The sequence below is a fragment of the Coloeus monedula genome, assembly GCF_965178545.1.
Source record: "Coloeus monedula genome assembly, chromosome: 1".
Classification (NCBI taxonomy): Eukaryota; Metazoa; Chordata; class Aves; order Passeriformes; family Corvidae; genus Coloeus; species Coloeus monedula.
In genome coordinates this window covers 55,119,256-55,142,677 of record NC_138781.1, presented here as the reverse complement: position 1 = coordinate 55,142,677, position 23,422 = coordinate 55,119,256, and the positions used below count along the sequence as shown (strand labels likewise).

The following is a 23,422-nucleotide window of genomic DNA, read 5'->3' as shown; positions in this document are numbered from 1 at the left end:
TGCTATTTCTACTAGTGGCTGTATGCTATTGTCTATTGTGTTTTGAGGAGCATGGTAGCTTCTCAGAATAGTAGCTTCTTGTGTCTCTTGACCTGTGTATGCATACAAAGTTTTGCTACATGTCCACAGAGAGACAAGCTCCTTTCCAGTAAGGCAGTATGTAATTTAAATGGGGAATCATTATAATCAGACCATGGCCAAAATTAAAGCTCTTGTTACCTAATTAATAAAAGAAAGTTTTGAATAGCTTCATCCTGGATCTGGTACAAAACTCTAAACAAGGGTTCTTGGAACAAGAAGAGCAATATGATCTTTAAATCAGACTAATAATTGTATCAGAAGCATTAAGGTCAAATCTAAGACTTGAAAGCAACATTTAGAGTAAAGCTTCTGTGCTGTGTGTACTCTGGCATTAGTGATCCCTAAGTGTCATGTGTGTCAGGAAAAACACAAAGTATGGATTCATTAGTGCACATATTTCTTTGCCAGCAGGATTAAGAAATGGCTTTTCTGGACCAAAGGTGCAGAAGTCTCCTGCAATGAATTATTTTTCCTTACTTTTTCTATGGTGAAACCAGCATTCTTTGCCTTTCTTTCTGTTTTGAAGATTGCAGCATGACTGCCAGGGTACATTTAGAGCAATAAACCCAAACTGATTATAAAATAAATGGTGACCTAGCTACTTACTACTGTGCAGCTTCTGTGTGCCTATTCCCTGCAGCCTCTAGCTAGCCTGATTAGCAAATTGAACTTCTCTTGTGAACCTTTCAGCTTGCTCTTAATAGGTGTAAGAAATATGTGCCACGATATCATTAGGGAAAATAGTGAATAAATGTAGTGAGGGATTTTTTGGTATGACTTGAAAACAGATTGTAGTACCTCAATCTCAAGGCACAGCAATTCAAGGGACATTGTCACTTAAAATATAGTTTAAGAAGAAATAAAATTAATTCTATTTTAAGATTCCTAAAGCAACAATTAAAAGCTCTGTAATTTCTGTAAACTTTATTTTTTTGGTCAGATCTGCATTATTCTAATAAGCAGTAACCATTTCAATTTCCTCAGAACTTAAAATTAAGTAAATAAATGAAGAAGACAATCCTATCATTACTGCTTAACTTGAGAAGAATATTTCTGTGAAAGAAATCACCATGGGCAGTGATAGTTTTTCTGACTTTCGAAATTAAATTGTTATAGTTCAGTACTATTAATAAAATGAGTATAACTAAGCACTGATTTCTTAGTTAGCTACATTATTTTAAATGATAAAACTCTTTTTAAACTGCATCCTGGACACTCCATGTGAAAATAAGTATCACTGGAAAAATAAAATGTTCAAAGCCACACTAGTATTGAGAAAAGGGAGAAAAGAAGAACTTTGTTTTTCTGCTACAGAGAATTTAATGAGGAGAATAAATACAATTCTAGCTGGAGAAAAGCAGAGACTGTTTTGGGTGATAATATTCATATTGAGTGAGATGAGCTGTTGATATAGCAGCTTTTTGCTGTAAGGGAGAGGTAATACAGAAGATTTTAGTAAGTTGAATATGAGTAATATAGGTAAGAGACATAAATACGTAAATAGATGTTCAAGGTCAGAGTAGTGATGAGAGATCAATGACCATGTATCAGCAGTCTTGTTTGTTTTGTGTATAAACATCCATCCAAAGGTGGTGGCAGAAGCGGCTGTGAAGAAAATGAGATTTTTCTCTGTAACTTTTCCAGGGAAATAACAGCCAGCAGGTAGAAATGGTCAGAGGCTAGCAGGGGACAAAAGGTTGATTCAAAGTAGTTTGCATAAACCAGTCTATGGATAGATTGGGATGGAAATATCAGCACATTAGTGACAGCAGATCAAACAATGTTAAAAGAATAAAGAATCAAAGAAGGTTGTCAGTAAGAGATCTTTATTTATGGGAAAAAAATGAATACCTCTAGAAGCAGTAAGATGAAGGAAGAAAACTTTTTCATAAGAAGAAGACCAAGGGAGAAGGTAAGCCTAAATTCCACCGGTATTTAACCAAAAAATTAAATCCAATCCTTTTCCAGTAGAGTCTTTTTAATGTATTCCTCACACAAAAACTAAGCTAAGGCACATCTTAGAATAGCTTTATCCAAATTTGTGATCATGCTCTATCTTGATTAAAAAATTTAAAAAGATACAATTCAAATAAATTTTTAGTGCAGTCATGGGAATAATAAGTCATTATGAAGTGTATATTTTATGTTTACTAGTAGAATTGTTGTGTTTGCTCTCAAACAAATTCATTGTATATGTCCCAAACAGAAGTCTGTGTAATATCATGATTGGGGGGGTGGGGGTTTGGGCAAGATTTATTTCATATTTTGAAGAAAAGCAGAAAATTGTTTTCTAGTACTTCTAAGTTAGGGGGGAAAAAAGTCTGTTCAAATTAACTTCAAACTAAGGGCAAAATAAAAAATCTTACTTTTTCTCTGAACTAGAATTTAGAAAGTAATTACATTCAGAGCAACAATGTTTATAGTGCAGTAAGTACAAAATTTAGACCAGTGGCTAAATCAGTACATGAAGCCTTTATAAAGCTCTATTATCACCCAAGTCCTACATTAAAGAAGAAAGTAATTCATTTTTAGACTTCTGCCTAGGGCATGTTTGACACAAACCCTACACAGTTTCTTTTAAAAGCTGTCTTTGATTACTAAATAGTTTTGCTTAGAAACTGCACCTTTACCCTTAAAGTGCAAAGGCAAAGCTTTTAACACGTTGATAAATGTTCTCCTGTACTTCGTAGAGTTAAGAAAAAGGTAAAGGTTTTAGCTTTTAGAAGAGGGTGTGTTACCACAACTGTAATTTGCATTTGCAAATCCACAGGACTTTTACTATTGAATTAAGCCCAACAGCCAGTTTAAGCCATCAGGGAGTCGTAGAGCTGAAGGGTGGTGTAGCAGATACTGTAAGTGAATTACAGGAGGTATAACCCAACCCTTAAGGGAGACACACAGCAGGGAGGACCACTTGCAGCACAAAGCTGTCAGGGAAATCTCATAGGAAACAGGCAAGTCTGGAAGTACTACTGCTAGTTGGACAAGAAATAGATGACAAGTTATGTGAGTATCTGCAAGAGATGTGTGTATAATTTGTCACTACATGTGTGGTATATACTGTTATATTTTGAATAAGGGGATTGTGATTCCTTAGTTCTCTCATAACTAGAAGTCTGAAATTCTGAAGCATTATATGCCCTTGCCTCTTACTTAAAGCATTTAAACCCTTTTGACAAAGTTCATCTTGCTGGTTTTATGCATTCTTAGACTTTTCAATTTTGTATATGAAAAGCTGAAACTTTTGTGTGGCTGTCAGTGAACAGGAGAGCCTGTGTTACAGTGCAAAGTGTAATCTGACCTATAGCACCTTCCAGAAAGCAAATGCTGAGTGTCAAGCCCACAGACATCCAGTGCAGAAGAACAGATCCTGACCATATTACCTACTAAAGATGCATATGCAATTCTTTGCCTCAGTGCATCCTCTCCAATGCCATGGGTCCTTTCTGGGATGGACTTGCAGGTGGGCAGAAGAAGAGAAGGCTGCTGGGCCTGCTGTCATAGCAACTACTCCCGAATTTTTCTTAGGGAGGCCATTAGGAAATACAGGAGCACCCCTTTGATCACCAAGGGATTTTGTAGACTAGGCCACTTGCTGTGCACTGGAATTACAATTTATTATGTGTTTTGCAAAACCAGTAGTTTTTAATCATGCATAATTCACTGCAGAACAGACACGTTTTTAAGCACAGAAAGCAACTGAAGGCCTGGAGATAACCTGAAGTTTAAAAATGTCTAATTTTTTATATGTTTTTCAAGGAAACAAACCTTTCCTTAACCCATCGTTTAAGTGATTTATTTAGTCTTCATGTAGACTAGAAATTTGGACAGTATCTAATCTGTTTGCTTACAGAGAAAGTTGTCGTTCATTTACCCCCTGACAGAGAGAGCTACCCTGGGGGTTAACTACAGGTTCTTATGCTGTCTGAGGGAGGGGGCAGCAATTTGTGTTATTTCACTTTTTATAGTCCTGCCTGTGTGTTTGCAAAGCTGTTTTAAATTCACTGCTAAGAGTATGCCCAGCCATGCGAGTGACTGTGTTGATGTTTACTGCGGTTCAGGTCTCAGTGATACCTTGCAGCAATGAGTTCCACAGGTTTTCCACCACCTACTGTTTGGAAAAGTATAATTTATTATTATTAGATTTATGACTTTTTCCCATTTCAGTGGAGACACCTTTTCTCCTCAGATGAGTTAGGGTGAATAGTTTCTGATCTACATTTTCTCTCTGCTGTTTATTATCTTGTATCCTTTGATCATGCTTATTCTTAGTCACACTCTTCCATAAGCACTCAGTCCTTTCGATCAGTTCATCATTCTTACTGTACCTTTTTCTGATGTATCTTTTTTAGATGGGCTCACCAGAAATGAACAAAGTACTCCAGATGAGGCCAAATTATTGATATACATAACAAATAAAATCCTGGCTCTGTTGAAGTTGCTGTGAATTCACTGTCATCGAAGGGCTGACATTTTTCCCAGTGCTGTCACATTTCCCACATTATTCTTCCTACCACTTTTCATATATTCAACTTCAGAATGTGGCAACTTAGACTTAATCTAGAATCCTACAGATTCCATTAATCCATTAAATTGCTGTTAGTCCTCAGATCAAGAGTTTTTCTCTGTGAACATGATTACTTCCCTCCCCAAACTACTTTGATGAAAAGGGTCAAATTTTGTCCTCATTCACATTTGTTATGGATGTTAGTAACAAATCTTGAGGTTAGTTTTGAATAGCTGAAACTAAGAGAAGCAGCACAGACTGAAACAATGCTGTTTGTGTTCACAATGACCTTTAGCTGCAAAATCCGCTAAAATACATTATTTAGTATATGAAAGCAAACAAATTTTTTGCCTCAGTAAATGACTGTCCATAGAGCAATATGAGTGTGAGGCAAAACAAGCCAGAGTTTTTTCACAGTGTCTGCAAAAGAAATCTGTTGGTTTCTGTTTCCTCTCCAGAAACCTCTAAGAAATGTTCAGATTGTTGCTGCCTAATAAATACAGTAAATGAAATGTTAATAAATTGCCAACAATTTAGCCTGACAATAACATGGATTGACCACATTGATTAAATTGATTATGTTTCATATATTTACAATATGTAGACACAAGCCTAATTTATTTTCTGAAGAGTTCAAGGTAGATATCACCGGTTTTAAAAAAGGCAAAACAAAACAATGGAGTAATGTTTGTGGTTGCTATCTGCAATAATCTAATGCTGACAGAGAGCAGTATTTTATTTAGTAATTAACAGTGTAAAGGGGAGAGAAGCTGTCATGTTGGTTCTTAAGCTGGGGAATGTGATGAAAGATGATATCTGCGATCTCATCCTTTCCACTTGTTTAGGATTGTCAGAATGAGAAATGTCAGCATTATGAAAGCTCAGCTCTGCTCTTGATATGATAAAACCCTTCAAAAGCCAGTCTTTCTTTCCCTCTCCCCCTCCTTTCTCCCGCTCCTGCTTGCACTTGCTTTTTTTATTTATCCTGTTTTGTTAGATGGCAGAAATATAATTCTTTTCTTTCTTCCTATTATAAGCCACCATTTTTGTTTTATTATATGTTTCACAACCCCTAATGCCCCACTGAAAATTACCTTGTTAAATGACAGTGTTTCAAAGCCATGAATCCTTTCCACCATTCCCTCAGAGGTTTGAAACAGTCAACAGACTGTAAAGAATAAATAATAAAAAAGTATTGATTATTTTGATGACTGTGAGATTCAATTAAGTATTAATTTTGCCCTCCAGTGGACCTATCAAGGTATTCAAAAGGGAGGATTCGGCTCAACTAAATGCGTGCTGAGTGCTTCAGCCTTAAATAGGGAGAAAATGTGTTTACCTACAGTATTTGAAGAGGAGTGCATTGATGCACAGAGTCCAATATTTAAGTGCTGTGCAAATTAAGCCCTGGTGACAGTGACATTGTTTTCGGCACTATGAGTATTGACTAAAGAAGTGCATTTGATGACAGCTTAAACTATTTGTATTGATTAACATTTTCATAGATTATCATGTGTCATATCAAATTCACTTTCCAGACATGAATACATTAAAAAACCCATAGGCAAACATCAACCAATGTGAGGACGGGACAGAGGGAACATGCTAGCCAACCTACTTGCTCGCTGGTCACCTGTTCTCTGCATAAGAGCCATTTAGGCATGAACTTTGCAATAAATAGCTGCTAGAGAGAGCAACAAGGTCACTTTTTCTTTTTTTTGTTTTTTTTTTTTAAATTCTGCTTTCTGTGCTGTCATGATATTATGCTTATTAGTTTGCAAACGGAGTAACCAGTGTGCTTGGAAATAATGCCTGCCACCCAAACGTCCTCAATAAGCAGAAGATAAAACAGATTCTAATAATCAAGAAAAAATTTAGATGTGTATATATATGTGTAATCTTTTGTGGGGGATATAATGTTGCAAACACAAGAATAATTGCAAACTGTATGTGTAAGTATCTTCCCTAATTTTATCTTTTAGAAAATGGTTTCTGTGTTTTTTATTTTCGAAAGAAAAATGTGTGCTTGTGTCTTTATGGACTTTTGGAGCATAGTATCCCAATGGCAGGAGCAATTAGAAGAAAACAGTATTTCTGTTAAAAGTATGTAATGAAATGGCTATTTGATGCTGTGTATTTTCATAGAAATGCTGTAATGCTAGAAACTGTGTATTTGATTTTGTTAATGTTGTACAGCTGAGGATGCCTCTTTAAATCACTATGGAGCACTCACAGGGGGGTCCTCTTCTGGGGTATCAGAGCATATAGGAATTTCTTTTCTTACTATGCTAAGGACAGGGTGAGGTGTAAAAACATACACACAAAAAAAGCACATCCCACAATTAAAGCTGTGTTGGTTATGTTGCTTTCATAGAAGTTTTTCTCCAAAGCATCCTGAATCTCTCACATGCTAGTTGAGCTTTAATAGGGTGGGGAGTAATGGAAAACTCATTGGATCTGTAATAGCTCTTCACTTGACTGCAGCCAGCAATAACAGCAGGAGCAGCCAGAGATAAGAGAGAGAGAGAGAGTGTGTGTGTGTGTATGTGTGTGTGTGTGTGTGAGAGAGAGGGAGTGGAAGAGAGAGTATACGCACACCAAAGCTGCCACTTTTTTTCCCCCTCACTCTTTTTTTCCCCCCATCCTAGGATCCAATGATAGCTGGACAAGTCAGTAAGCCCTTGCTGTCACTGCGGAGTGAAATGAATGCAGAGTTGAGAGGTGAGGACAAGGCAGCTACTTCAGACAACGAGCTGAATGAGCCCTTGCTTGCGCCTGTGGAATCAAATGACAGCGAGGACACTCCCAGCAAGCTCTTCGGTAAGTCTGTCTAGGTATTTCATTTCACTGCTACCATGTTGTCCGGAAGAGCAATCTCCCCCTGTTCTTTTTCTTTTTTTTTTTTTTTTTTTTTTTTTTTTTGTTCGCTCGCTCGCTCAATTTTCTTGTAAGTAGGGAAGAGTAGCTTGGAGCATGCAGGCACACAGTCCTCTGCTCTCATTGCAACTGGTTACCAGAATGACAGGATCAGTGCTGAAAACTTTTGTTAACAAAGAACGTATTTACTGCAAGTTGCAAATGTGTAATAGTTTTTTCAGAACCATGGACTCTAACATAAAATAATGTGTGTGTGTGTGTGTTTATAATTTTCTTGGAGTACTTTAACAATTATTGTGGCAGGTGCTGGTGTGTCGCACATGCTACCAGGTTTTTTTGAGGCTTGATTAAACTGAAAAGTTATAATTTTTTTAATGGTAAAAATAAATCTGGCTGAAGAGAACTGAAAGATTCTTACAGAAAACACTTCATACTGAGTAAACAAAGCCTAGCAAGGGTATTGCACGTGGAGCTAATGTTTTTGGAATTTAAATTAGAAATGAAATATTTCTCGTCAAGCCTGTGGAAAGAGGAATTACCTTTTGGATTTTTATTCATTTTGGAATAGTCTAAATTGGGCCAGATATGTGTAACACTTCACAATCAAAACAAAAGCAGTGAGAGTGGCACTCCAACACAGACATCTGTCATTCAAATGGATGACACCCTGTAAGCCAACTCAAGCAACTCTGATCTCTAATCAGAAAAGGGAGCAGAGCTGTTGAGGCGCGTGCTTGAGTGATAGATGTTGATAGGTGTCTGAGCTGTAGCAGCACTGTATGCTACATTGTGACATTTTGGGTTTAGAGGGACTGCACTCCTGAAGAAGTCCCTTTTAATTATTTCTGTTTGTGAGCTGAGACAAACCTTAATAAAAATGGACCATTTACCTATTTTTCATTATTCTGTAGGTAGAAGTCAAAGGGAAAAAGGTCTTGTTCAAAGGGAATGCAGCTTTAAGGGAGAGAGGGTGAGAGCCCATTTTCCAAGATTCAACTTTTTGATTTTATAATCTCTGCGGAAATCTGTAGCAGTGGTCAGATTTCAGTATTCCACCTACAATAAGAGCTGCAAGATTTTTTAAAAAACAAAAGAACACATGCAATTTTATATTATAATATTCCTTACACATTACTGAAAGATACAGCACAGAATGTTTTACTAAATAACTTCACTACAGATACAGAAAAAATAATAATGAAACCCCCCCAAAATTTAATTTCTGTATTGCAGTAATGTCCGTTACTGAATATCACATCCATTTTTAAGCACCCTTTTAGTAATCTTTGTTTCCATGGAAAGCATAATTTCCATTAGCAGTTTGAATGTTCACAAAGCATATAATAATTATTTTAGCCCATTTCATCCAGGAAAGAATTATGATGTGTAAAATTCAAAGGACTATTAGTTATCTAGTGTAAGATAAATATCTTCTGCTGTGTTTATATGTTTTATTTGCTCAAATGTTTAGGGTGTATCTATTAAATAGAGCAAGGCATATACAAAGCAAAAAATGAACTTTTATTTGAGGATAGTGAAATGTCTGTCTGTTTGTTTTTAGATCAGGCAAGTCTTCTAATAAAAGGCAGGATATTTTTTGAGCCATTGTCATTTGGATGTTCTACAGTGGTAGTGAAATACACAGACACTTTCATTAGAGTTGTCGTATGTGATATAGAAATGACATGTAACCATATCTTGTCTCCTTCTGAGCTGAAAATATAATTTATCTCACTAAAAGCACTAGTGAAAAAGCTAAAAATTCATATACTGTGCTTTTTCTATTGGTCAGCATAAGGTGTTTGCTAGCCTGATCCTTACACTGCTGAAAAGATGTTCCCAAGTAAACAAAAGTAGGTGAAATAGTCCAACTGCCTCAGTATGAACTTATGTACCATTTATTGAGGTTTTGTTACAATTATGACAGATGCTACAGATCTATTAGCAACAGCTCTTGTCAACTAATTTTAGTAACTTTGATAATAAAAAAGTAAATTATAATGGGGCAATTTTATTACGTTTGAGTATCAAACTGACCAAATGTAAAATAAAGATGATTAGATGTTATGTCACAGATGCATCCCTTAAGATAGATTTTCAGTAAACACTAAGAATTTTTAAGTGTGTTTGTGTTTAAAGCTCTGATACATAAATATGGAACATCACCACCCTATAGTTTTTTCTCTTTGTTTAATGTTATGAATAGCATGTTAGGAATGCATACTTTGTACTTTTCTTTGCAGTGTCTGAAGTTAAATTGTTGTGAACTTATTGACAGGTGTTGGCATAGAGAATGACAACTTTCTCCTTCAACCTTCTTTCATGTAATCAGTGATAATAAATATCTTTTTAAAATATACATTTAATACATGCTGTGTGAAAATTTTCCCAAATCTGTTAAGCAGGTGAGGGAGGAGCATTTTAGAAAGTCGAGAGGAGACGGATCCCTAGAGAACAAAGTTTTTCTACACTGCTACTTTTCATTTTTTTAAGGATTTGTGAAAATCATGTACTGATTTAGTTGGAATGAATGACCAGCATTTGTGTGTCTTGTTGTTAGCAATACTTCACGAGTCTTATTTTCATATAGATGAATAGAGTTGACTGATGAGATGCGAAGAGCTTCTTTTCTTTTACCGGACACTTTCTGCTTAGCTTCTTTTGATGGATGAGTTTATTTCTGCAAAGGCCTGCCTTGCTCACCTGTACCTTTTCCTAAAATCCACCTCCTTATTCTCAAATTTCCTTGTTTTGGTATTTCACTGCATGCCATAGAAACAGTGGATATTTGTTTTTTGTTACCTGTCAAAATGGTACCTCTTCAGTAACAGTCCCTGCTGCCAGTGAGGAAAGGGCAGGAGCACAATTAATGGGGCTTATTTTTTAAGAGATGCACTAAACTTTTGTTTCTTGTATGGGTGCTTTGCTATCGGTGACAAAACAGATGAATGCTGCAGCATTTTGAGTCTCAGAAATACCGGCATTAAGTAGGGATAAGCTCCTGACAATCTGAAATAGCTTCCATCTGAAACTGGTGTACAGGTGTCTGGGAAGATGCACTTTGTCACTGTGGTGCAGCTGTTCCCTGTGAGTAATGACAGGAGCAGCTGTGATTAGAGGGGTTGTGCCTTATTGTTGTTTGCTGGCTTGTTTTCTCCTAGTGGTGGTGATTTTTGTTTGGTTTTTTTTTTTTTAATTTTTAAAATTTGTTTCTTTTTGATAGAAAATGCTGTCCCATAGTCCAGGAGTCTGTAATCCTCTACTTGTGCTTTTATACCAGTGGACTTTTTTGAATTTGCATACCTGCATGCAAGACTTTTGATGCTGAAGTCATATGGAACCAGAAAAGAGTAGAAAAAGTGGTCAAAAATTAGGTGCAAAATGTTGGTAAAGGACTCTGTTACTAATGACCCTGAAGCTCATTACCTCAAAAATACAGTTTTGAAATGTGGGCTGGCACAGCTGCAGTGTTTTGGATACAGAAATCCCAGTTTTGCTGTACAGTATGAGGTGAAGTTGCTTTGTAAGAGATCTTGTGGTGAGTTATTTACTTTTAAAAATATTTGTGAAGTAATATCTCCTGCTTTAACCACAGAATGTAATTAAGTAACATAGAAACTGAGTATAGCTCTTGACTTTTCTGGCAGTGTCATTTTCAGATCAACTTGTCTTACTCTGCAATATGCTTCAAAATAGTAGCTCAGGCTAAATGCCACCACTCTTACTAGAGAAAGCTTTTGTTAATGTTAAGTAGCAGTTTCACTTGAATAAACACATTGGGATTTGATCCTAACTTAACTAATCCTAGCTGTCATTTTTTACTATATTTTCAAACAATTCTAGTATAAGTTATGAAGTGTTGCTCTGAAAAAAATCTTAGAAGAAAAGAAGAACCCTTGATGTTTAGCTGTGTAATAAACTGTTGAGATTCAAAAGTTGGTATAGACACCAGGGGTATTTCATATATAAAATTCCCTGTACAGTAAAAATCCCAAGAACGAAGTGACTGATCCAAGCATCAAAACCCCCTGTGGACTGGGGCTGGTTTTCCTGGAGTTAGATCCAGTCCTTAATTAATGCTTAATTGAAGGCAATTTGTGACATAATTAGATGATGGTAAAAAAAAGCTGGGAGTGCATGCACTTGCATATTAAGGTAATTTTACTGTATAATAAAAAGTTATTATTTGAGATTCAGTCTTTAGTTCTACAAACCAAAAAATAAATAAAGCTGTAAGTACATAGCGAGGGCAATACCAAGCCTATAATTGTGGAGCACAAGTGTTTCCTATTTAATTATTGCAGGACAGAAAAAAAATTGATTGCTAACCTTTTTTTTTTTTTTTTTCTGGCAAGGTTTTGTTCCAGTGAAATTAAATCTTAAGTTTATTGTGCTGGATCTGATGACTATGATTTTCTTTGGTTCATTAGTGGGCTTTTGATCTTTTCATAATGCTGTGTATGCTTGAAACATGGAGTGGGGATATGGGAGTTAAATGAATCTGCACACATTTAAATAAACAAGATTTTATTTTCAAACCTCTGCATTGGCTTTGGAATTTTATTTTCCTTTCCCATGTTGTTACCCGTGTTTCAGAACTGTGTGCATACTTATATATAACCATACATATAAATGCTGCAGAGAAATAAGGTAGAAGTTGTTTCTAGTTGATTATGTTTTGCTCGTAGATCCCTTGTATTACTCTTTAAAGAAACACATGTTATATATCTATATATATATTTTTTTTTTTTTAATTGGAGTTGCCTTGATTAGAATTTATGGCACTGGAATAATTTCAGTTACAAAGGATAAAGGACTAAATTGTCTTTTACCTCTTGAGACAGTGGTCTCTGCAGGTCAGAGCAGAGGTCATTGCCAGGTTGCTGTGAGGAAGCTCACATTATCATCCTTAACAGTATATCTAGCCTGTGGGGGCCTTCAGACTATGAGCTTTTCTTTCATCAGTGTATTTAAGGATGATTCTCAGTGGTTTGGTTATATCCTCAAATTTTAAAGGCCTATAAGATCTCTGCCCGTCAGGAACACTTTGCTAAGGTTTGGTAATTTCAATGGAAGAAAGCAATGTGTATTTGTTGCTCTTGATGCATTTTGAAGCTCTAGTGAATATTTCTATTCTGATGGGGAGGTTCATGGCCCAAACGGTCTCTATATTAAAATCAGAGCCTTCTTTTAGATGGTGCAGACATAACATTTGAAATATGTTTGACCTGCTTATAAAGATTCTTGTCTCTTCACATAATTTTATTCAGTAATTTCCAGGTTGTGAATGCTTTGTTCTTAGATGCTATCAGTTATCCATGGCATAGGACTGATCCTGCTAGTGCTTGAATGTGTGATACTTTCCTTAAAGCAAATAATCTGTGGATTAGGAACCCTATTTAATTGCAAAGACTGTATGAGAAATATTAATGGGTGGCATGTTTACAGGACTGAGTAATCATACAGGCTTGTAAATCCATTTTCTAAAATGTAGTGATGTCTTGCTTAAATAATGAGTAAGCTCTTAAAGAACCCAGAGATCTGGCTATGTGATTGATTGTTACTTCTGAAGGATGTATTTGACACGAGCATTTTTAAATAGGCATTTGCAAACAGTTAGGGACTTGAATTACTCTGAGTAATGCCGTTGTCTGAGATCTTGGCAGAGTTCTTACTCTGTCAGTGGGGCTTGCACTTGTGAATGGGGACTAAATGTCCATTAAAACCTAAACAGATGTTATGACTATTTAAACACAAAGCACGATGCAATGGTAATATGGAAGATCCATACCTGAAGGTACTTCAGGTAGCTCAGGTAGTGGTGGTATTGGTGCTAGCACATATATTCCAACTCTGAGGAGACCAGAGTTTTAGTCCCTTAACCTTTGATGAAAGCAATATTGGGCTGATGAAGGACAGGTGTTGCAGCCCCACTAATAAATGCTCCTGCTTGTATGGAAATAAAAAGGACTCTTGTAGCTGTCCCTGAATTGTGACAAAGACAGACTATTTTAAAAAAAAGCAAAGAAAAAGCAAAAGGTGGCTTGAGTCTAAGTTAATAGTGTTGGGTTTTTTTTAAGTGTATGCTATGTATTTCTTAAATGTGGCTTGAAGTCTGACTTTCTGTATTTATACACAGAACAACTAACATTAGAGAGGGAAGGAAAAAAAAAAAGAATTAAATCCTAGTATGTAATTGGTATGACTGAACGACAAATGGTTCATTTTTAATTAATCTTTCTTCTCTCTGTCTTAGAAGTTATAAAAATAGCAACAAACTTGTTTAAAAGCAACATAAATGGCTGGCTGTTTCAAAGGGGACTTGCTGGCTACTACAGAGTAAACAGGTAATTTGTGAAAGAACTGTTAGATTCTTTGATTGAGATCCTTGCCAGTAGATTAATAATAGATCAGACACTTGCACATTTGAAAAGGAAGCAAATGTAAAATGGAAGGAGAATTGTATGTTTCTATTGGACTTCACGTGATTAATCAAGTTCTTCCTGGGAATGTGCAGGGGAGGCAGATGGAGACAAAGTTAGATTTATCCAAATGTACACACGGCACCACTTAACACCTCTCTTGATTTCCTTATGCTAAACAAAGAGGCAGCAAGTGCTTACACCAAACTGGCACCCTGTCAGGGGGCAATCTGTATAAAGTTTCCTGCTGTCAGGTTAATAAATTTTTTAAAAATATCCAAAGGCAGAGGTAGCTGTAGGAAGCTCATAGTAACAGTTGCCATTCTCCTGCGGATCATTTTTCTCTTTAATATCCTGTGTAGCACTTAGTTTTCCTTGTGTTGTCTTCCTGGGTTTTGTTCCTTCTGTCATTTGTAGGTTATTCCTTGTTTTAGTTCTTTTTCCTTGTGAAATGGTTTCTTCTGTTGGATCCATCATTTGTGGTCCCTTTTTAAAGGGAGAGATGGTCAAAGGGTGGGAACATCAGCTTTTTATACTTTGATTTAATTGTATATTCAATATATTAAGGTTTCTTCCACTAATGGTTTATTTTCTGACTTTTTACATGACTACCACTAGTACTACCATTAGTACTAACAAAATAACATTATTTTACGACTTACAAAATAATTTTGTACAAAGTCAGAGGTAGCAGCTACATTCAAATGATGAAATGAGAAAATTAATGCTAAACAGGGACAAAACCAGAATAAAATTAATTGTGTCGTAATTTGTAGGTTTCAACAGAAATATTATTTTTTCATGTAAATGGCTTGATGTTTTTTAACATGAAGTCTTACTTTTGTCTTTTTCCACCATCTAAAAATCAAAGTCAATATCGGTATGAAATAAAGGAAGATTTGTATTGTGACATGTCCTGTTTTATGTTGTGATACTGCTTTGATGCTCTCAGAAGCCCTTTTACTTTGAAAGCAGAGGTCATCTAGAGAAGAATAGTACCTCATTCTGTTCGGCTAAGTAGAATCTGCCATTTTCAGAGAGACTAAAACTGGGTTTGTTCTCTAGATTTCAGGTATATCTATATCTACCAAATCAATGGACAATGCACACCCCTGCACTCTAAAGCATGTTTTTTAACACTAAACTACTGCTTGTCTATGCCTAGAAGAAATTTGGATTTCTATTTTTATTTTAGAATACACAAGAAGGGTTGTTGGGAAAGTGGGAGTTTTGTTTTTCTTCTCAGATGTCCTTTTTTTTTTTTTTCAGAAAGGTAAACCATCATTTTAATTTCTGAACAGTTCGAAGTCATCTTAAAGAAATGTTATGTTTCACAAAACAGAGTAATCACACTACTTGAAAGTGATTACAAAAGTTAAATACATATATATATTTGTAATATATATAAATTAACAGCCAGTGTGACTGAAATATGACATCCATTATTTTAAAACAATAAAAAAACTCAAGAGTCCTAAAACAATTTCATGTTACACTGAAGATTTGAATGTTACACAAGTAAGTAATAAAGACTTTTTTGCATTAAGAACAGCATTTTCTACAGCAGTCTATCATTAGATTCCTTCTTTCAAAACTAGCATGGACTTTACAGAACGCCAGTGACACTAACTTTTATAATACTGGCTTTTAGGAACATCTTTGTGATTTTCAGTTCAGATGGTGGTCATATGGTTTGGTGGCCATTAAAGATTCTATTAAACCATTTTCATTTTCTAGCTCAGTCTCCTATCTGACAAAGTCCCACATTTTAAAATCTTGGTTTTAAGTTGTTGAATAAAGAATTACTAGCAGTCAGTTGCCTTCCAGAAGACTATAAAGGAAGTCCTCTCCCAGAGCACACTGGACACACAGCCTAGCTTGTTACTCTCACCACAAACACCAAAGTTTGTAAAGTAGAATATCAGTAAAAACAAAAGTGCCATCTTTCCTGTCTTCCCTTCTCCTTCCTTACAGCCAGGCTTGGAGCTGTTCCCATTTCTTCTGCTCCTTGGTGTGTGCACACAGCTGGAAACACATACAGCTGTGTCATGGGCTCATGGATTTTGCTTCCCTCTGTCAAGGTATTTAGGCTTCTGTGATTTGTTTGAAGCGTAATGTTTGGGGGAGTTTGCTCCTTGAAGACGATGATCAAAAACCTGTGTTTAATCAAGAAGCCAGAATTGCTTTTCCGTTAATATACCTTAAGGCATACTTTAATATATTGTACTATTAAGTATGTGTAATTATTTCTTGAGATAGCACAGTATTAACTGGAGAGGAAGAAAAATAATTTGAATTCAGTCTAATCTCTTGAGCAAATATGATATGGGGTAGTTTTTGTATTTTCTTTTGCATACATTTAGGATTTTTTCACGTGGTGTAGAGATGTTATGTTTCCTCAGTGATTTGAATAAGCATGAGGCCAGATTCTGGCTGGTCTCAGGTGACTGTCCATTACATACACAAGAAGACCATCGATTTCAAGAGGATATTCACCCTACCAGTACTTGCAAGCCAGTTTGGGGCCTCCACATGTCTTAGTCACTACTCTACAGCGGTTTCTTATGTTGTGGAGCTAAAATTAGCCAAGGAAACATACTGACAGAAAGGAGCAACCACTATAATTATGCTGCATTCATATTTAACAAATGATGAATTATGGAACCAGTCCTGGGGTTACTTTAGGTTTCTGCTTTGCTGTGCAGGTATATTCCATGAGTATTGCTAAGGTTCTGTGACTTCACCTCTGCTGCCACGGGGAGGTCAGTTTTGGAATGTAAGTAAAGCTTCCATTAAGGTGGAAAAGTTTTTAAGTAGAGTGGATTATCGTAATTTAAAAAATAATAAGGAACATAAATGGTAATTATTACTAAAACAAAACCAACCAGAGAAATCAGCAGAGATTAAAGGGAGGGGAAGGAAATTAGGTAGATATATATGAGTTCAACTGTGATTGTAAAGGTAAAGGCTTTATATTTCTCCTCCTTTCTTATACCTCCTTGCCTGCAGTCATAAATATTTGGACTGCAAGTCACAGATCTTTATGAAGAAAAATTGGAATTTACAGCTGAAAGAAAACAGGAAATGAAAATACTTAAAAAATATTTTTGCTACTAATTGAATATACTTTACTGTCATAAGCGCAGTAAACTTAGTGATAATATCCAGAAAGAAAAGCATCTGCATAAGTTGTTCGAGTTGATGTGGTTTTTTCTTCCTGAAAAGAGGAAGAGTGTGAGGGGAAATTCTTCTGTGGCTCTGTTGCTGGGGTTTGATGCATTGTTTTCAGAGTCTTCTCATTTTAACTGTGTGGATATAGCACAGTGAACCTTCTCATAACAGTTGCTGACAAGAAAAAAAAATCTTTCAATCAGCTGGTCCAGCTTGCTCCTGCTCTCCCCAGCCCCCACACCTCTTTGCTTTTATGAAGCAATGAATAAAAGAGGGACCAGATGATGCAAAGGTTTACTCAGATGAGATGTGCTACTCAATGAGCAACTTTGGATTTGCAGGACTCAGGCTTGTGACCATGAACCTCAAAGGGATTGAGTTTGGGGGTCATGCTTTTCACACATTGCCATTGTCTCATTTGTGTAAAATGATGCTGGTGTATTTTGACTTTCACAAATTTCAGGCTTCCATGTGTCAGCAGATCCTGACTGGTATAAAGGCTGGTGTGCTAGAATACAGGGGCATTCTCCCAGGAGTGGCAGTGGGCCTGTCTGGGGCTCTATTGGAAGGGAGATGAAGGAGAGTTTTGCTTTATACTCTGTCTGAAAACTCAAGCGTGAAACATTCATCATAAGAGGCAAAATCAGGCCCTTCCCTGCAAAAAGAAAAAAAAAAAATCTCTAGGCTCTGGTCAGATTTTTGGTCATTTATTTTTAATAAAACATTCTGATTTTGTGTTTTTCTTTCTGTGGGTTCGTGTAACTGCTGTATTTCAAACCAGCTTAAAACAGTTAAAAAAAAAAAAAAAAAAAGGTTCCCTAAAAGACAGAATACTGCTGACTGTTTTATTTTGTTTATATCTGATATTTCTTATGGTATTCAGATGGTTGTAATAGACTAGCACAAGAGCTGCATGTCTTGTCATCTCTACTATATCAGTATGTTTTTATAATGATACAATAACCTGAACCCTGTAACAGTTTATGATCCATTTGAGAATTCTTATGGATTCTCAGAGTGACGGAGGCCTGAAAAAAGAACTTGACTGCTTTCGCAACACTGGTGCTGTGACAGGAAAAACTAGTGTGCCTGTGATTTAGTTGCTAAGGAATCATATTGATCTGATTCGTCATTAAACTTTTAAGTTGGAAAAAAAAAGAAAGAAAAAAGTCAAGCTGCTTGAAGGTGGAAAAACAGTGATGTGATTGTGAGGGTCTGCAATACAGGTAAACCGTGCCATACAGCTACTAATATTGATTTGTTATGATTAATAAATATGATTTTATGCATTACCTCTGTACTTTCTCTATGATAGGTTTTTTTTTAGCGCAGAAGAAAATTGCCTCTTGCTCTTTATTTTTCATTGACTATTTTTAGTCAATGATAAATAAAGAACTTTAACAGCAGTCTGATTACAGAAAAGACAGGACTTTAAAACAGAAACGTAGCCGTAATGAATAACCACGCAGCAAGCTACACACATGCAGCCATTTTAACATTTGTAATGGTGCTAATTTCCTGGCTTTTTAAAATATGCTTCCACATGAGCTCTCAAAAGACATAAAAGCTTGGCATGTAAAGTAAATTGTTTGTCACTTGCTGACGACCTGCCATATTTATTGTCAGGAGAAATGGACATTAGTTGGAAAAGCAGTTGTTAAAGGCCAAACAATTTTTAAAGATGGCAAAGATGTGCAAGGGCTTTCCTTTTTCTAACAATGAGCCACCCCTTCAGACATCAAAAGACAAGATAATAAGACACTTCAAGCACAATTCAAGATTATATTCAACATCTAAAGGCTCATCTCCTGTCAGTTTGCATTTACTCTCCCAGGGATGTGATGCTTCTATCATCATTCTGTCAAGAGGAGTCTGGCAGAAACGATGAGGGCCCCTTATTTCACACACTTAGTGTTTTTTATGAAATAGCCCATGCTCATTCTCATTCAGCCAAAATGGAGGGATAATTTGAAGAAGGTCATGCACAAGTACAAAAATCTTGTGCTGATTTGTGTGATTAGAAGGCATTAAAATTGCACGTTTATATTAGTTCTGAGATGTTTTGTCAGTTTATTTAGTAATACACTGTTGAAGCATTAGAAATATTTTTTAAAGCAAAAAAGGAGGTTTGCTTAAAGCAATACACACTATTATTTAGCAAACATTTTGAACAGTGATCTATTCTAAGTGGCATTATTTTAAAATAACCTTAAAATGCATTCACCTCCTTTCCTCTTTGAGAGTGGAATATTCAAGAGCTCCAGGGGTGAAACCTTGGCCCACTCATACTCATTAGGATTTCACTTACTGGTCATTTCATTTTTGGAAGTTTTATTTGGATAAAGATTTAGGATTATGAATTCAGCATATCAATGTAAAGAGAATAATTTTAACACCTGGATCTCTCCACCTCTTGTCTTGTCATTACACACCTCTTTTTGGTAACAAGGAATGGGAGGATCTGACAGGGTACAGAAAGGGATGATGGGGTAAAACTGTTTTCCTCATTTCTGAATTCTTTGATTTAAGCACTAAAAATAAAAAGACTGGATAGTGCTGTCAGTGTACCTTGTACATGAAACTGCCTCCAGTATACAAACCATATATGGACCATGTAACATGAAGGAGCCAGGCCTCTCCATCTCCCATTGAAACCAATGGGATGTGAGGCAGTTTAACCCCTCTTAAAAGGGAGTCACAGCTAAGGGACTTGGCTGTAGCTGCTCTGAATCTTGAATCAGGAATTTATCAGCTGTTATAGGAAGAAACTGTGAAGGAATGTGCATTTGGCCTTGTGGAAAAAAACCCTCTGCTCTGTGGCTTGCCTTTGCACAATACAGAAAAAAAGGTAACCTGCAATCACGGTGCATTCCAAGGGGTTTCACTGGACAAGAAACCGCAAGGGAATTGGGAAGCTGTGAACAAATTGTCAAAAAGACGGATGGAATTGCTGACTGACCTACTGGTAAGAAACCCTAACAACTTCCACCTCAGTGGTACAGTATTTATGCTGCAATGGAGAGTGACTTCTCAAAGGAATTTGCTTTTCTACACATGTAAATGCCTTCATGTATATATCAATGTAGTGTGCAGTATTTCTAGGGAAATTATTAGGTGCATTTAAACAGCTGTGAATGTTTAAACTGACTGTTATGCCCAGAATCAAAAGCATTTTTTTTTTCTAATTGAAAATGCTTTCCTGCTTTATTCATAAGGCCAATATATTCAGAAATTTCTATTCTTTCTGCTGAATTATTTTGGAGGAGAACTTACGGCTGTTTCCACATCAGTGTGATTCTCTGTGCATCCAGTTTTGGTCTGCCCCACACTGTCCAGTGGAAAACCAGAATCCTCTGAGACTATGCAGGGAGACAAGTAGATTCATTCTCAAAACTAAGGAGTGACTAAGATTGAAGGGCAAATATGACCAAAGGGCAGCATGAATGTAGTTGTGCAAGATCCATAGTACCACCAGAGAGAGCAAGGGCTTGTATTCTGAACAGAATTTGGTTTCTAATAGGACAGGATGTATTTGGTAAGTGTTTACCATGTCTATGGACAAGCTCAGGCCTGCTTCATTATCATCTTTTTTTTCAATAGAAGCATATAGGCTTATATCAACTGTGGTTGCTATGTGTGTATCACTGTCTTAGTGAAGTTGTTCCCCAGTATTACTGTTCATTGAAGGTCAGATCCTGAAATGCTGTAGTACATGGGGAGGGGAGAAAAGAGTGACTGCAAGTAGAAATTCAGCTATGCTTGAATCTATCCTAGCTTGCTCAGTGCCTTCCTAGGTGCTCTAGGAGGCTTTCTTCCCTCTGCCTGGGTATACTCTCCTGGCAGTCCACTTCTCAAATATGAATGTGCCGAAAAGAGACACTAACAACAAGTGCTGTTAAAGGTCTGTAAATTGTTTTCCAATTGCTCTTAGATCCCAAACTGTGGATGTAGGGATACATGCAGGGAAACTAATGCAGGTGCTCAGTGCCAGGGAATAAACCAAGTGTCCCCACATTGAGCAAAAACTGTGTTTAAGAAATACTTAAACTGTAGCTGTTGTGCAGTGAAGCATTCACAGTAGGATCCAGGAAATGAAAATAAATTCCCATAAATGAAGATAGAGGAGCCATTATATTTAAGGCATTATGGATGTGTTTTATCTTTCTACCTATCCTCCTGTAAATAACGGGGATAGGTAGTAGCTTCTGCTGAAGTTAATATATGATTTGCTCTGTGCTGTGCACCTGGTTGCTTTCTGTACCACTGTCTAAGCTGTTCTGAAAAAAACTGCCTGGTGCTTTAGAGAAAGAGTCATTGTGATAAAAAATTCTCATGTAAAGATGTGAAAAGCAGGACTGCAGTTGCTGTGCATGAGTATACTGTTTCTAAAGCACAAGTAGTACAAGCAGAAGTTTTGTTAATTTCAAAGACAAACTGAAAAAGCTGGAGTGGCAAATTTGACATCAGCTGTACATTTTCATTGTACATGAAAGCTCTTCCCCAAAGCTTGCGCTAATATGCAGAGAGGCTGGGAGGAGCATGCACTTAGGAAAATCAAGTGTCTATTTAGGCTCTTGCACAATGTCACTGAGTAATTCTGTATGCTTCGGGGTTAGTGCTTACATGAGTTGACTGTGCATTGTTTCATGGGTAAGTGGAAGTGAACAAGCATGTGTAAATGTGTTTCTGAAGATACAATTGAATCTTTTTGTGTTACCATTCAACAGTTTTTCTTTTCAAACTCTGTCTTTGATTGTGGTATTTCCTCTTAGAAAATTCCTGCCCAACAAACAGCTCATTAAATCAGTGTTAAGATTCTGTTAAACAAACACTGGATAACATAGGATATCAGTCCTTGACAAGCACATGCACAAAACATTGCACTTACTGGTTTTTTGAATGCTTTTGTGGGTTTTCTTCTGAGTGGAGCTGTTGTTCAGGGCTAGAATTATTGGATGAGCTACTAAATAAATACTGAAAACCCGTAGCTATGAAATAAAACTTTTGCATTTTTAAAAATCATTACCATATTTCTTAAGTGTATCTCACTCTCTCCCCCAAAAAGATTTTCACCAGCTCTTGTCTCAGAGGCAGTACACACAGCACTAAGCTAAAAAAAGAAACAGGAGTTATTTTTGCAAATCGTTCTGCCATTGCATCCTTTGCTTGCTAAAAGCCAGGCTCTGACAGAAGAATTTAAGCTATAAAATCCTGAAAAACACAGGCACTGAACTGTTCAGTTTCCCTGAGGAAGCTTAACAGCTCTGAATGTAGGAAAAAGTGCTGATATTAGTCAGGAAAAATGCAAATTGTGAGTTATTTCAGTGAATGCTGGAATTACTTAATAATATTGAATTTCTGCTACACTCTTGTGTGCAGGAAGTCATATCACAATTTCTAGAAGATGGGAAAGGTGCTTTTTTGGTGGTGGCCAGTCCATTTTGAATATGTGATATTTGAATATGTGAATATTCAGTGTGATAGAGCCTATGGATCTGAAGTGTGTAATCCAATACAGAAGTGACTACAGAGAGCATCCTACCTCCTTAAATGTTTAAGAATATGTTAAAATAAAGTTGGTTAAAATTCAATAAAAACAAGTGACACCAGGTATAGGAAGCAAAGGCTTATGAGGTAGCTGGAATTGGTCAGACAAAACAAACTTCTTTAACATGGTTACAGCTGTTTCTCCAATTGTTTTTGAATGGTCTTTTTGGTTCCAACATGAATTAGTGGGAGATGTGATAGACTAGAGACTGGCTGTCTCTCACCTACAATGAAGCTCAGGTGCTGGTATAAAATAATGGGATAATGGAATTTGGGGCTTTTTGAATGTAGGTATTTCTCAAGTCAGATGTAGGGAGGAGGAGGTTTTAGTACTGTCTGTTTGATTCCTTTAATTGCAAAATAAATTATGTATAAAGGCAAAACCAGCAAAGACTGGATATTTGTCAGTTGTCCAGAAAGACAAATTGGTTGAACTACTTGGTATGTCATAAAATACACAGAATATATGGGGAAATCAGTTGCAACACTGGAAGCATGTTCAGTAGTCTTTCTTATTCACATGCTGTGTGATGTTGGTTCTCTAATAACTTTCCCAAACCTGCCTATTCTTAGAGACAATTGTCATGTAAGTTCAGACAAGAGCCAAATCTGCTTGTTTAATGAGATGTGGAAAATGACAGTGGATTCTGATAGAACATATATAACTTATAAATGCAGTACTCTAAACCAGTCTATTTTTTCCTGGAATGCTACTGTCCAAAGAGGAGACTTCTGAGATGCACCTTAGCTGCTGCCAATGTTGCATATTTTGACCACAAGAAGCATGGTGGTTTGCATGAACCATGCTTGTTTACTC

The 23,422-nt window shown here is 36.5% G+C and overlaps 1 protein-coding gene across 1 annotated transcript in view; it reads left to right on the top strand.

Moving 5' to 3' along the window:
* Window positions 1–23,422, top strand: part of POU6F2 (POU class 6 homeobox 2) — a gene marked incomplete at both ends in the record, with an annotated part of 331,543 nt that overhangs the window by 65,008 nt on the left and 243,113 nt on the right. Inside the window, one exon of the mRNA XM_082293405.1 lies at window positions 7,237–7,408. Coding sequence (XP_082149531.1) covers window positions 7,237–7,408 — 172 coding nt within the window. The remainder of the gene's footprint in view (window positions 1–7,236; window positions 7,409–23,422) is intronic.